The sequence below is a fragment of the Manacus candei genome, unplaced genomic scaffold (assembly GCF_025592945.1).
Source record: "Manacus candei isolate 608988 ecotype Guabito, Panama unplaced genomic scaffold, ASM2559294v1 h1tg000061l, whole genome shotgun sequence".
Classification (NCBI taxonomy): domain Eukaryota; kingdom Metazoa; phylum Chordata; class Aves; order Passeriformes; family Pipridae; genus Manacus; species Manacus candei.
In genome coordinates this window covers 506641-522308 of record NW_026138109.1, presented here as the reverse complement: position 1 = coordinate 522308, position 15668 = coordinate 506641, and the positions used below count along the sequence as shown (strand labels likewise).

Below are 15668 nucleotides of genomic sequence, written 5' to 3'. Positions count from 1 at the left end.
TTATTCTTTTTATTCCATTTATGCTTTTAATAAGATCTGATTGGAAGCCATAATGTTTTTCTATTAAATAGCTTAGCATCTGTTGTTACACTTCTACACACAGAAGTATTCTCAATGACTTTGTAGTAGATAAAATGCTGATTTAATAAGTCATGCACACCCCTATTCTGAAAGTAGCAAGTCCCAAAATAAAAAGACTTGAGACAGTCACAACACATTATTAGTGTTATTCTTTAACAATATGGTAAGGAAAGAAATTTTTCTCTCAGACTATAGAGTTAAGCCACCATATGTCCAAGGTTCTAAGGTATTCTTTTTCTGTTCTGTAATTCTAGCTGTTTGACCTCAACTAAAGCAAACCTTTTAGTTATTCTTGCCAGAACATCATTTCTACTGCTTTTAGCACCTGGCCTAAGGACATGTTTGTGAGATTGAGACATCTTATAGAATATCATTTTAGAAGTCTGATTAACAGATTGCCCCTCCTCCCACTTCCCCACCCCCACTGAAATCAAAAGCAATGAAGAAAAGTTGAACTTACAACAATTATACTGAAAGGAATAATTATTCCTGCTAAAAACTTATAAGATATGGTGTCCTCTTTGTATGGATACCGGATGGATTCATCACTACAGAAAACTCCTCTCTGGAAGGGGGTACGTCGTGAACTGAGAATTGCAAAAGGCAAGCCAGCTGGCAAAAAGGAATACAAAATACATTACAAAAGCAAAACAAACTCTGGCGCTGATTATACCCCAGCATTTCCAAAGAGAAGTGCATAAAGAGGAATAGGCATGCAGAAAGTTAGGTTATGCACTTCCCTTGGCCAGTGACTACTGCCTTGACTTTGCAGCTCCCAGGAAGTATTGCTGAATGAAGGAGAGCAGGGCAGAATTCCTCTCACCTTCATGTTTGCAGCACATCAAATATGGAAGCAGGTCAAAACCGTGACTGAGTGAACAGCTCAGTGACAACCACCAAATTGCTCAATCTGCTGCTACTGTCACAGTTATTGACTATTTCTTTATATTCCAGTGAGCAACAGTTGCCCCTGTATACCTTCTCTGGACAGCTTTACAAGCCAGAAGAGCATAAATTAAATTTCATGAAAGCAGAAAAGAGGTGTTTCTCAGGGAGTGCAAGTGCAGAGGGAGTTTTTGGGAATATGGGAAAAAGGAGATTATACATGCATGCGATCCCCTCACTTCCACACACACTGGACAGCTCCCTAGAAAACATCACTGCACAAGCCCTATGGCCTCAGGGTATGGGGATTTTATTCCCCTCTCTTCCAAAGAGGATGCCTTTGGCTCAATCTAATATCAACCAGACACAACATTAAGACATGCATGCTATTGCACATCAAGATACCCATACCATGAACCAAAATATTTGAATGGCAAAGTTTTTTTTATAGAAAGCTCAAAATAAGATAGGAATCACCACAAACTAATAGAATCACATTTCTAAGTCCTGTTCCTCCATCTCTGACACACACAACATTTGCACAATCTGTGTACAGAGCTGAATAGTCTCAGAAAGAAATAGTTGTATGGAAAAAAGAAGTGGGTGACTACCAAGAATGTTCAACAAAACAATAATCTTCTTTAACTTAGCAATGTACAGCCCAGTGTCATAAAAGCCCCTGATTTTGTACTCAGAATTCAGCACTGCTGCACATAAAATGCATACCAGTTTAGAGTTAGACAACCAAAATTATTTGGGGGAGACATCCCTATCTACCAATAAGGGATCAGAAAGATAAAAACAGCCTCCACCCTTCCTTCACGCCAGTGAGAGATGTTGCTGTATTCTCAGTTCTCTCAACAGGACCCCTGTGCCAAGGCATAGCCTACCTCTTCCTTTCCACATACACAGCTAGCCCCAACAAGTGTGTACACTTATTACTTACAAAAGTAAAGATGCAAAGAACACACAAAAAAGAAAGAATTAAAAAACCAAGCAGCAAGAGAACCGTTAGGGAAGAGACCTAGGATCCTTTTCAACTCTCTTCACCCTTTGTTTTCACCCTTGAGGTCCTCCAAACTAAGCCTGACTCCTGGGACCATAACCTGCGATACTCACTGTGGCTTCACCAATGATTTGCTATCAGTTTTGTTCTTCACACCATCAAATTTTTAAATGAATCCTTCAGTTCAAAAACAGGCACAGAAGAACAAATAACAAACTAATGGTTTGTAAGTGAAAATTCCGTTGAAGTGCACTCTGATGAATCACAGAGCTTTATTCCACAACCTAGCAGCTACAGGCTTACCATACGGGCCCATGAATTCCAGCTAGCCTGTCATAAAGAATCATGTACCTTCTGTACTGTTACAGTCATAAAACCAATAGTATGCAAAACCTCCCCTCAAAGTGGCAGAAAAAAGCCACTGTCATTGTCAAGAAGGGTTGTTTCCAGTTCCATGCCAGCAGGACTTACAACTGACCTAGCTCTGGAAGCCATCCAAGTACATTAACAAAGCAGAAAGACAGCAGTGTGAGCTAAGAGCCAAGCCAGAGACTCATCAAAACACTGCACTATTCAGACATCAGCCAGCACAGGGCCCTTGAGCAGGACTCTGCAGTACAGTGCAAAAACAGAGCCTTTCCTACCAGCAAAAAAATCCCTCTTTTAATAGGAAGAATAGCAGGGTTTTGAAAAACGCTGCAGCCCAGACTTCATTTCTGCCCTTCCCTTATGTTGGTATTGTGACAAATGTCATGATATATCATCAGTTGTTTAGTATTTAGCTGACTTGAGTAAGGGAGGAGGCAGAAACATGTGCAGCCATCACGAGGGAAGGTGACTTATCAACATAATGCCATGGTGTTTCCAACACCATTTATTCTGTAAGATAGGTATGGAATGAAAACTTCATCCTTTGCCCTGCACATCAAGATTCATACTGACATCAAGATTCAAGACTCTGTTATTTGAGAAAAGTGTATTCTTTAGATCTCCAAAACTAGAGAATTAGGCATACACAGATGATAGTTTCTTTACTATGTTTACTTCTTTAGACTAGTTAGTTTGGATTATCATCATAAAGCAGTTGTTCCCAAAATTAGTTCACCCTAAAAAAAAACCCCACTTATCACAGCTTCAGTACACTGCCACAAATACTTGTGATTACAATTAGGTAGCATCACTGACATCAATCATATCACTAGCTCTGCATCATCCTTTTTAAAGACCTGCTCTGTGAATAATGGAGTCATGGTGGCTTACTCCTCATTTCCTCTTACCCACTCCTGAATATTTCAGCTTCTCAAGATGAAAGACTGAAAATTTTCAGAGCGATGGGGTTATTCACACGGCTGGGGAGAGAGGGGGGAGCTTTTTTAAATGTAATTGCCAGCTGCTAAATCAGAAATGGAAAGCAGTGGTACATGGATCATGGGAATGAAGTCCCTTGTGCAGTGCTATGTGCTTTTCCATGCAAAATGAAGCTGTTTGATGTGTGTGTGCATGTTCATTCTTCAGCAATATTGAGATTATGATGTAATTAGCCTGTAATTGCTCACATCATCTTCCTGTATCCAGATCATGCAAACAAAATAGCAAACAACTCAAGGTTTGTTTTTGTTTTGCTTTGTAAGCAAGTATGAACCAGCTAAAATCAAGTTATTAAAATGTCTTCTCTTTCATAATTTCTTTACATCTCCTTTACTCTGAGTCTTAAAGTATTAGGTATCTAGTAACCATTAAGTTACCATTAAGCAATCATTAATTGGAAGAGCTATGCACTGAAAAAAAGTTAAAGACAGCTTATATAAAAGTTAAAAAAACTTTAAAAAGCTTATATAGTGAATGTCATAAAGTGTTTCTTCAGTTTCCTCCAAGTGCAGAATAGATTCAAGAAGTAATTCCACCAGTCATTTGTCTTACTGCTGTTCTAAGCACATTTCAGTGCTGAAAGGAGACATGCTCCATGAAAGCTTGAGAGAAAAGTTTAAAGTTCTAAAATACAGATTACAATAAAACTGATCAGATTAACTTTACACCGTTAAACTAAACTGAAGTCACAGAACTACAACATTTGTAATTTACCTTTTGCTCAACCCAAGGCAATCATAAGCCTGAAAAGCCTTTTGATGTCTTTTTGGTTAAAATACTTTCCAATGTCAATATCTAATCCCTCAGAACAGGCTCCATATAGCTGGTTTAATTTACTACTTTTAAACACCTGTGGATTGGCTTCACTATTAGTAGCTGGTAGGAGGGAGGAGAAAAGTAGAAGTCAAACCAGAGGGGCAGCAACTGTTTCTGGCAAGTGAAACCATTAAGAGAAACTTTCCACAGTACTTATTATTTTGTTCTGTTCTAAATGGATCAGCAAAATCTGGTTTTGTGGGATTTCAAGGTGTTTTAATTTCTGAAATCAAAATTATGTCAAATATATAGCTTAAATACTTACTGCAATGAAAATCTCTCTCGCTTTAAGACAATAAAGAGGCAAGAAAAATAGTTTGGCTTTTTCATTAGTACAAGCAGGATAAAAAAGCAGATGAACTGACCTAACTGATAGAGGCAAAGCCTCTCACATAGCAAGTACAATAGTAGGGTTTCCCTATAGTTGTGACAGACATGTTACTTTTTCACCCTGACAAATATCATGATTTCAGAAGACAAGAATAAAAGTTTTCACATTACAATAGCAATTTCCTAAGCATGAAAGTTCCTGGTACAGGAAGACTGGATATAACTGAAGATATCAAATGATACTTGTCTTCATAATGGCACAACTATTACTAATGTCAATTTCAAATTTCACAGATACAACTGAGGAAGAAATTTTAACAGTAATACAAGGGGGCAGCACACTTTGACAGAAGATTTATCCAAAAAAAAAAACAACATCTAAAGTAGTTTCTCAGGAAAAAGTAGCAAGGATTCCACACCAGTTCACTGTGAAAAGAAATCCTGTCTGTGTGTCATTGTCACATTGTCACAGTAAGTTAAAAGAAAGCTTCTACAAATATCCATTTTGCTCCTAAACAAGCTCCAATTTCTAAAGGCAGAGTTTATCACATTAAAATAGAGAATTAGTAAAAATTAGTTGGGGTCACTTTTACCTTCAGTTTTTCTTCAAAGCTGAAGAAATTGAGGAGCTTAAGTATTCCTTTTACATAGTAAGTGGAGCAAAAGGAGTAGTAAAGGCTCTCTACTGAATACTTCCCATATGACAACACCAAAAAGCATCCCTGATGTACACTTAATCTTCTAAGTCAATTGTAACACAGTGAAGAAATTGCCTGAAGGGAAAATGGCAACACGTATGTGAAGAGAAATTATAAGGTTGGGAAGAGGTTACCAGTAGGGTAATCTCAAGGATAAAGCCAACAAGTCAGTGTTATGCAGTGCATATGCATCCTTAATGAATAACTAGCAGATGTACTGCTGACAGAGCTGGCAATTCTTTGATATAGTAGAAGATCAAGGGCAGCCAGTTCTGCCAGCAAAACAACTCAAAGACTGAAGCAAGAGCACAGGTGAGGATTTGTGCATTAATAAGTTGAGAGTCATGCACTTGGATATTTAACAACTCTGTTGAGCTGGGAGCTTGTCAGTTCAAAATAGCAGGGGGAAAATAATATCTGCTTCCTGTAGCTTTTGTACATCAATGTGTGACCATCAGACAAGTTGTTCCAAAGGCATTAAACACTTTTGACCAGCTGATAAAAATTTCTTCTGAAACTATACTCAATCAGAATTGGCAAACACATTTGATTTCAATTCATCTATCCTAAACACAGACAGAAAAGGACTGCTAGGGTACAGTCTTCATCTCAAAAACAAGAAGAGTTTGGTTTTGCATAGTTCAGCAGAATCCAAGGGCTGTAAATCAGCCAATTGCATAGGCTGATATCAGAAAAAAAAAGAGCAATACTAATCCAACAAGCAACCAAGAACCAAGGAATTACAAACACAGCTGGTAATAAAGATATAGGGAGAACCATAGGCTTCTGAAATGTTTCAATCAGAATATAAGAGGTAGAAACACAAGTAGCTCAACTGGTAAGACTAAGTATTTTAAGCAATTATAATACACTTGTCCAAAAGTCTGACTCATACAGCATAATGGATTAGATTTCCTCACAAACTGGAGTGATTTCTGACTGATTATGTTAGAGTTTTTTCCATAAATATCTCGTATGCCACAGGTCTATTTCTTTCCAAATTTCTAATCTTGATTAGGTTTCTTCACTGTTACTGGGCACAAAGTTCATCATTCCACAGACCTAAAAGTTGACCATTATCACTCTAAAGAGAGAACATCAGATTATACACCTTCCTCAAGTTGTCCTTTCCAATTTCCTCAGGAAGGATATCCCTTGACACCTACCCCATATTTCACCAGCTATGTTACTACCATCTTTTCTATCTATTGCTCTGAGTTCCCTACTTTGCTGCCTCACCGCACATACTCTCCTCCAGGGCATTTATGACTATACAGAACAGGGCAGACTGCTGGAGAGCTCTACTTGACACCTTCCTCCCTTACAAAGGTCAAGGAGTACTAATTCCTACTGTCCACTTCTCAGAGTCCAATGAATTATGTATACATTTAAAGATTCCTTATCTAATCCCATGACTGTTTAGTTTCCTAAATTTTGGTGAAGTAATAACTTAAATATACAGATCTAATTAATGAGATTTTCTTTAAAAATGCTGCCTTTAGCCTGAGTACTCTATCTTCCTAATGTATCAAAGGGATTAGGATGAGAATAGATGTGACTGACACCAAGAAACAGATGTTTCTGACAGATTATGAAGTTCAACAACGTTGCCCAAAAAGGTCTTCAATGTCATAAATACACCAAAAAACAATAAAGATAACACACTGTCTTTTTCTGAAGGTTTACCAGGTAAGAGGCAGAGCATAAAAAAATTACTTATAAGCAACCTGAAACCTAAAAGTTAAGTTGAAATCCACTCTCGTATAAAACAGCAGGTTTAATTTCAACTAGTTGCAAAACTATCAGAGGGGGACATAAAGCTTTGACACTGCTGAAAAAATGAAGAGTACATGTACCAAACAGTCTTCAATAAATTAGTCCCCTGATTTATTAGTTTCTACCACAGCAGTAACTACACTTGTCCCTGAAGACAAATTAGCCCAGTAAATGCTAATTTTGGTTAATCAACTAGGTGCTGTCAATCAAAGTTTCCCTGCAAAATTAATCCCTTTCACAAGCAGAGCATAAAAGATTAGTTTCTTTTGCCAGGAAAGAAATCAGGAAATTGCCTCCAAACTATGACTGTGCTAATCTGTAGGAGCAGAAAGTTTTGGTCAGAACATTGGTATAAGGAGACATTGCCAGAAACATTAAGCCTAATGTCTACTAGGTTAAAGCTGGCACAGGAGTAAAGCTATGTAGGTCCCCTTTGAGAAGGCATCAAGATACTTAAGACATTAGTTTTTGCCAAACCAAACTTAGGAATGTTTTGGTTTTGCCTTTTGTTTGTTTGTTTTGTTTAAACTAGTTAGAAATCAATGTGACCTGACTACCTAGATATCTTTTGGATGTGTTGAAGGTGGAGAAATTAAGTCCTACAGGCTCATCATGTTCTTCTCTCTCAAACAAATCCCAAACAGCAGAGGTCATCCCAGAGAAGTGACTTAATCAAAATACCGTTTACTAACAAACACTTCCCCTGTCAGGAACATCAGCATTTGCATTACCTGTTTTGGTAGCAGCAAGTTGTGGCAAACTACTTAGTTTCCCAGGAACTCAATGCACTACTTTGGCTGAGTTAGAAGAGCTGAACTCTTGTCCTCTCACACATCAGTCCATCATATAATAGAAACCCACCAGTGGGTTATGAACATTCAGCTCCCAAACTGAGCTGCCAGGCAAAGTTTTGGCAGGGAACTGCAGAAACCCTTTTCAGAACTTAGTACAGGGAGCAGATGAAACTCAGTAATTCTCAAGTTGCTCTGTTGTTCTGCTCCTCTGGCGAAAAAGTTGTTTCAGAGGTTTCCCTTGGTCTGTGCTTCTCCCTCCCCTACTCTCACCTACTCAAATCTAAGGGAAGCTGCATGAGTGTCACTGAAGGTAGCAGTTTGAAGAAACAAGATGACTGGAGGAAGAGAAAAATCAACTTGGAGGTGAAGTCACCAGAAAAGACCAACTGAATAGGACATGTACAAATAGACATGGTTGGACCTCACCGAAAGAGAAAGATTGACATTAATTTGTCAATTATACTTGAAAAAGCTGGTCTCATGCAGACAGCTAAAAACCAAAAATGCCAAGTACCTTTGAAAAATATTCCCAGAGTTGCAATCTATGGACACTACCCTCTAACTGGTCATGACCTTTAAATTATACAGTTACTTTCTAAACATCTCTATGAAGACTTGGGAAGGTAGAAGTATCAGAAAGCTCTTCCTGCATTACTTAAGTGTCAGATATCATGGATAAGTGCTGCTCTGGACACTGGCCTAGCCATCTAGACAGAGTCATTTTTCCAGAGCACTACCAAGGCTTGTTTGATCCTAAATCTCAGAAAGTTCTAATACAAAAATTGTGCTTCCCATCAAAATAGAACAATTTGGAAAACTGAGATGCAACATACTATGAAGTGGCACTTGGAAAAGAATAAACATGAATTTCTTTCCCAGACACTTTATTTCCTGATAAAAGGTGGCGATGGTATCAGGAAGGGTTCAGAGCCATAAACAGAATTATGATCTCTAAGAATATTATTTTAATTTTTAATTTTTTTTTAAGATTCCCAAGAGTTTCTAACACATCTTGTAAATCTCCATAAAATGTCACCTAAACAAATCCATGTTCATATAGCTGAGTTTCTTTTATGCACAGAGAGAGGCTTAATAATAAAATATCTATGCAGGTTTTGGGGCGTTGGAGTTTTTTTTGTTTGTCTGGTTTTGGGGGTTTTTTCTCCTTTGAAGTTATTTTATATACCACTGTGGCCTACCCTAACAACTTAACCAAACAAGATCTTTTATTATTATTATTATTATATAGCAAGATGTTCAGGCCACTTCCTACTACACTTTTAAGACAAGCAAGGTGATAGAGCAGCAAGGAGCATGTGCATAAAAACACTTTGAGCATTTCGGCTTATATTTCATTAGGTTTTAGGGACTAAGGTCTAAATAAGCAAACAGCAATACCTGCACATTATTAAATGCTAAGGCTGTAATCACTGTACTACTCAATTAACTATTTTTTTCCACATTGCAGATGATTCTTTTTGCTTCCCCTAGATTTCTACCACAAGTTTTTCTCTCTCACAATGTGACAGATTGTAAGAGGTGTCAAGTCCAACTACTTAGGAACAAGTATCATGTTTGAGGGGAAAAAAGCTTGCACAAAAGTGCAATTGACAGACGTTTTACATAGTATTAGACCAAATTTTTACCATCTTTTACCAGTTCCTTCACTGAGAATTCTGTTCCTTTCAGAAGTCTCATGTCAGGACAACTTTTTTTACTGGATGTAGGGTAATCAGTGTTGTTGCCCAATAATCTTTCATGAGTGAGCTGTGTCCCTGGTGAGGATATTGGGTCTGGAACACACTACTTCCAAAAACTTAAGCTGCCTGGGAAAAAGGTCTCAAGTCTTGATTGAGTCATACCAAAACAAAAAACAAGTCTGAATGTCAGATTCCCAGACTGATCGACTTTCCCTTCCACTTTGAATAAAGGCAAGCTTGGAGACAGAAACCATTGAACAGGAACCTCCTTTCAACTCAGGAAGTTGTAATATCCCCAATGTCATTTTCTCTAGCTCCACACCTTACCCTAGTCCTTAGTTTCCAGTAGCCATGGAAGATTTTTCACGTCTTGCATGAGACTAAAGAGCTCTCTAAATTTAAAATGCAGATTAGAAAGCCAGGTTAGAATGTTAACTACAGAGAGCAATTGCTTTAAGCTTTGTAAAATGTTCAGACTGAAAAGCAAATGATCTGGCTAGGCTGTATTGTAACAGAACTAAAAGTGCTTTAGAATTTTTTCTTTAATCTCTCAGCATGGAGACTAGAAGTGATTGTTCCAATTATATACTCCAGGCCCCAGCACAAAGCCAGGCAATGAAAATTCACTGCGTGACCCCTACAAAAGTATCATAGCAGAAAAATATCAGAATAGACTGCAATCACTGACACATCTAATTCTAAGTTGCAACTACAAAGGTTATCTAAAATTATAGTCCATACTACTCTTTAAATATTGAGATTTAAGTGAATTAGCTCTAAGTCAGATGTTTCTCTACTGCTTTAGAGCCAGAAAAAAAACCCCACTCTTAATTGACTTTATATTACATTAACAACTTCTTGAAATGGAAGATAAGTTATCAAGCAACTCAGTAGATTATCAAACCGCAACTGGAACACCTCTTTAAAAGTCCAAAAGTGCACAGAGGTACAATTGTTAGTTCACCAGTACACTTATCAATTTAAGTACAAAGAAAACCCACTGGAAAAGAAATTTTCCCAAAGGTATGTTGAGGATGTATATACTTGTCAAAATGACAAACTTCAGACTACTTTCTTTAATAGTGAAAATATACTAGTGTTGTTGTGTCAACCTTCAATTTACTGCACAGGCCTAATGCAAGCTTTAATGAATAAGGATTTAAGGGAAAACTAGAGTAGTGCATGTAGAGGTTCTGCAGGTATCTGTTTACTTGTTTTAAATGACTGCTTCCATCCTTAAACCACTTCATATAGTTCTTACTAATCAATTTAGCTTATACATTTATCAGATGAAACATTATCATCATCTTTCATATGTCTTGGTCAACCACCACAAGCAGAAACAAGACGTAGTTTCAGGTTCAAGACTATTCTGCACAGTTAAATTTTGGTTCTCTAAGTCATATCAAAACCTTACTAAAAACTGGGATACAAGCAGGCTTCAAATATTATTAGAAAAACCTAGAGAAGAATAAAATTGTTCTTTGTCAAAATCATGTGGTCTTGAAAACACTGAGCCTCTTTTCTACAAGCAGTTAGATTTTCAGTCTGTATCCCATTTTGAAGGGTTTAAAGAGTCATCACATTACCTTTAAACCTAATAAAACCCACTGAGTCAAAATTAGATTTATATCCATAGAAAGTATATGGAAGCGTCACTATTTATAGGCATGTGCACTCCAGTATAGTACTAAGTTTTAATATTACAGGTGTTCAAGTTAACAGACTAACCCATTCTGAGCAAGAGATGTGTTTATACCATAACATTTTGGAAGCCATTTTACTCTCCAATGATCAAAGCCTAGACTAATACATTTTTTCTGCTCCTAAAACAAATAAAATTAGCAACTCTAGCAGTTAGAGATTAGTTCCAGATTTTCTGTGCAAACAAAGCAATAGCACCTTTCACATGCATATGACTATACATACATGGGATTTTGCCTATATAGACTGTCTTCAAAGCAAAGTTACAGTACTGAGCTCTAGGAAGGCATACATTTTACTCCCATCACCAAAGCTCCCTATATATTAGCTACTTACAGAGAAAATGGGCAGGGTGAACCCCACTGTGTAGAGGACAGTGGATGTGATGGTACTGTCATGGAACGGATACTTGATGCTGTCATCATTACAGAAAAAGCCTCTCTGATACGGTTTTATTTTGGCCAAGTTTAGAACACCAAGGGGTAAGCCAGCTGTTGGGGGAGGAAAACAAAAAACAAAAACAAGAAATACATGTGGTTAAATAAAAAAGAAAAGTCACTTTTAAACATGCATGGAGGAGGCTACCAAACATGCATAACTCAAATTTCCTAAGTATCATGCAATGCACACACTTACCTAATCCTGTTTATAAAAATTTATCTCTTTTAGAAGCCTATTTCAGAAGGACTCCGAGGTTGTTCATAGACAGAGTTCAAAGTCCTTTCATCATTAAGGTGAGTTGCCACACACTAAACCAAGACTATACTCAAGAAAAAGTATTTGCCACTCACACAACTAAACAGTTATTGAGGGCAGGCTGCCTGTTGTTTCCCCTCCTTTCCCACCACCCCACTACCTTGACTTATATCTGAATTACCAGCCTTGTTCTGTACACTATAATCTGATCAATGTTTACAGATACCAAGACAAAAAATACACACAGATTTTGCCATAATTACGGAGTTAAAGATTTCATGCAAGTAGTTTTCATGCAGGTAAGGGGTACAAGAGAACTGCAGAGACACCAATGGGAAATATAGACACTGGTGTGACTGGACTGTATCTCTTGGTAATGAGATTTATACCTTAAGAACGCATTTACATAGCTTTTGTACACTTTGGGAGACTTCTGCATGAAAATGTCTGAGTTATTAACATGAAAACTGAGACTCGGGTACAAATTATAACTCTCAGAACTTACACTGTGTGACATATTACCTATTCCCCCTCTTACGAGTTCACTTGCACTATACTGACAGTCATGTCAAAGAGGCCATCAAGGCTTCTGACAGCATTTGACCAAATAACACCATGCCCACTCCCCCGCTTCCCTTTGACCTATTGAGCAAGAACTAGACTAACAGTGGATAAATAAGGTAATGCTGTAAGAGCTGCAAAATCCTGAAACAAAACAAAAAGTAGATTTTGGTTTAAAACAAGGTAAAAAAGGGCAAACTAAACTTTATATTTTCCATAGGGTTCATGTAATATGCAAATAGATGGTCTATATGTAAATTAGAGGGTAGGTGCAATTACTGACACAGAAAAGACTAGTCAGGATATAAACAACCTGCTGTACTGAGAAAAAAAACACATTTCAAAGAAGTTAATATGATGAGTGATTGCTTTGATTTCTGGTGACACTTGTTGACTACAAGGTAAGTAGCTTAAAGGGGTTTTAAATAAGCTTATTCCTATATACTTCATTAGAAGAAAAGACATCAAGAGAGAAACAGTAGGAACAGAGTGATAAGTCCTGGACCCTTCTCTGCGCTGCTAAGTTGCAGTGCAAAGGCTTGTGAAGTGCATATTGAAACTGTATGTGTTTGGTAATACTCCAGGCTTTCAACTCCTCTTCTAATAAAATTGCTATGGTCACAGAAAGCAATTTGGGAGGAATTTAAATCCTCTTATGGAGCAGAGCAAAATTTTTTTCCACAAAACATCTGAAATATGAAGAACTGTCCATACTTATTGATGTTTACCATCCCATATAAAAAAACCACACAAAAATGCAAATAGCACTATGCTCATTTGACTTTAAGCACAAAGTTTTCATTAAGTAGCACGATATACCATCAAATCAACTGTACCTCAAAGGTCTCCCTCCTTCCTTCCTCTGCTTTAATGATTGAGAAGAGAGCTGAAGCTTTAATGATTGAGAAGAGAGCTGAAGCTTGACAGGTGGCAGAAGCAGACAAAGCAGAATTGCAGCCCTTCAAATATGAAGGGGGCCACACTGAAGAACTCACATCAAAATTCCTCCAGCTGTATGTTCACGTGCCTGGAGACAACTTTCAGCTACACTCAAGACCACTGCAAGATTCCACTAACATAACTCAGTCAGTGTTTCCTATGTTTGCTACTGCACACTCAGCACCAAAATGATGGAGTGGTAAAGCCATTACCTAATTGATACAATCCTATCTTCTCAAAAAAGTCACCTGATTTTCACAGGCAGAAATACCTCATGCTTAACTTAAGCAGCAGCTTGTGTTTTGCAGAACTGGACTACTTAGACATAAATACCTGTTTTCCAAGAAAAGATACTACAATCTAACATCAAAAATTTTTCTGTTTTGTTCAGTTACATTTTCAGCCTTCCAGTTCAACATTTGAGCCAATATTGCTGGTTTTACAGTAAGGTTTTGAGGTGGTTTGTTTTGGGTTTTTTTCTAGGTTTAACTTCATGAAGGCTGGCCATTTCATTTTTACCAGCTGCTGAAATACGTTCTCTAAGAGCTCCAGTTCAGAAACTAGATGGCATGCAGTTCATATGCAAATGTCACAAAGAGCACTTAGCTCAAAAATTCCAAATTTCTTGCCACCAAAGTACACAGAATCATGAGTCATGTGGGTTTTTTTCAAGGAGAGTAATTACATGAGTATACACGAAAAAGAAGGTACCCTCAGTTTGACAACTGTTTTAAGGCAGTTTCTTTAAGCCTACCAGCAAAAGTTTGAATATGAAGAGAGAATTGCTCACTTTGAAACCTAGGTAAAGCAGAATTTCAAGGACTTTTTTTTTTTTATTAGGGATAATTCCTGCCAGTAAGAGCTATGTGCTCAGTCTTCATTAAACAGATGAAGGGAACTCAAGTTTTTTTTTCTTCTTCATGTGAAATCTGTTTATAAAACTATTTTGTGAGAACTTTTATGTAGTTATACTGATTTACTACTGCCTATACATTTAAATGTCTTCATACATTTTTGTTCTTTTCTATATCTATTTCACTGAAAGAAAAGGATGAACCTTTTTGTTAAATCAGATTGATCTGTCTACCTTATGCAGTACTTAGAAAGTAGATTTAAAGTGTGTTTTTACTTTCAACAATGAGATTCCGGGAAGAGGAAAAAGGAAAAGCAGCAAATAAAGAAGTCAGATGAGGACAGTTTCAATAAGACTGCAAAATTAATTTGTATAGGCTATAGTAAAAGAGTAGGAAAAAAAGGAAGTTGGTTACATATCTTATACTGCCCACTTCCATTTTTTTCATTACTTTTAGGAGTTCCTATGGCAATCCAAATGATGTACTGCTTTTCAGCAGTGGAATAGAAGACTTTGTGAAATGGTATTTAGTTGATCATTAACCTATCCCAAACAGTAGTTTACAGGGAGAGAAGACAACACGTAATACATGTAAGCAAACAGTCCTGAAGTTTTCACTGGAAGAGGAAAAAGAAAAAAACCCACTACTAATGTACATAACAGGCCAGTATTGGATCAGAAGTGCCAAGCACCTCCACGACCTTTATGCAGGTTGACTGTACACTGAAATTCTGAGAAATGTACATTTGTTCAGTCTCATTAGTTTCTACAAACTGGAGGAAAGATTGACCAAGATCTAGTGCAAGATTACAAGGCTGAAAGGCAATCTTGTAGATCAGCTCTCATTCCTTGTCCTTTTCACAATATGCCTGCTCTTCCTTTTTACCCAGACAGTACCAGCAGTAACATCCAAGGATGCTCTTCTAGGTAACTTTATACCTTAAAGGATCCTAATGGTTGAGATGTTATTCATATCCTCTAAAGCATGACCATCAGCTATTAAAAAGCACTATTACTTGAAGTTCTGCATGCTTCAGACTGGAATTTCTCAGATTTAGAGTTTCTCTATTTTTTGTTAAAACTTTTGCAGTTGATCTTGTCAAGATACTAGTGACCAACATGTTCTGGGCCAGTTTGCAAGGTAGTAGCAGGAAACAGACAGCAGTCCTCTAATCTAGTTTCTCTCCCTTTTAATTATGCAGAGAAAACAACTTGATCACTCAAGTGCTCTGGAACTATTATAAAATGAGGCATTTCTCCTGTAATGCTCTCACAATCAGACTCTAGCTAACCAATAGGCCAGGTTGGATGGTGCTTTAAGCAACCTGGGATAGTGAAAGGTGTCCCTGCCCGTGGCAAGGGTATTGTAATGAGATAATCTTTAAGACTTCCTCCACGCAAACTGTCCTATGGTTTTATAACCCTGAAAGCTACAGATGTAGTAACAAAGTTGAACAGGAA

The 15668-nt window shown here is 37.4% G+C and overlaps 1 protein-coding gene across 2 annotated transcripts in view; it reads right to left on the bottom strand.

The window, feature by feature from the left end:
* Positions 1-15668, bottom strand: part of PLPP1 (phospholipid phosphatase 1) — a 57698-nt gene that overhangs the window by 29472 nt on the left and 12558 nt on the right. Inside the window, exon 2 of one of the 2 annotated variants that reach the window (XM_051804695.1) lies at positions 542-693. In XM_051804695.1, coding sequence (XP_051660655.1) covers positions 542-693 — 152 coding nt within the window. Of the gene's footprint in view, positions 1-541; positions 694-11494; positions 11650-15668 lie in introns of both variants that reach the window. The other variant, XM_051804694.1, reaches the window with a different exon arrangement.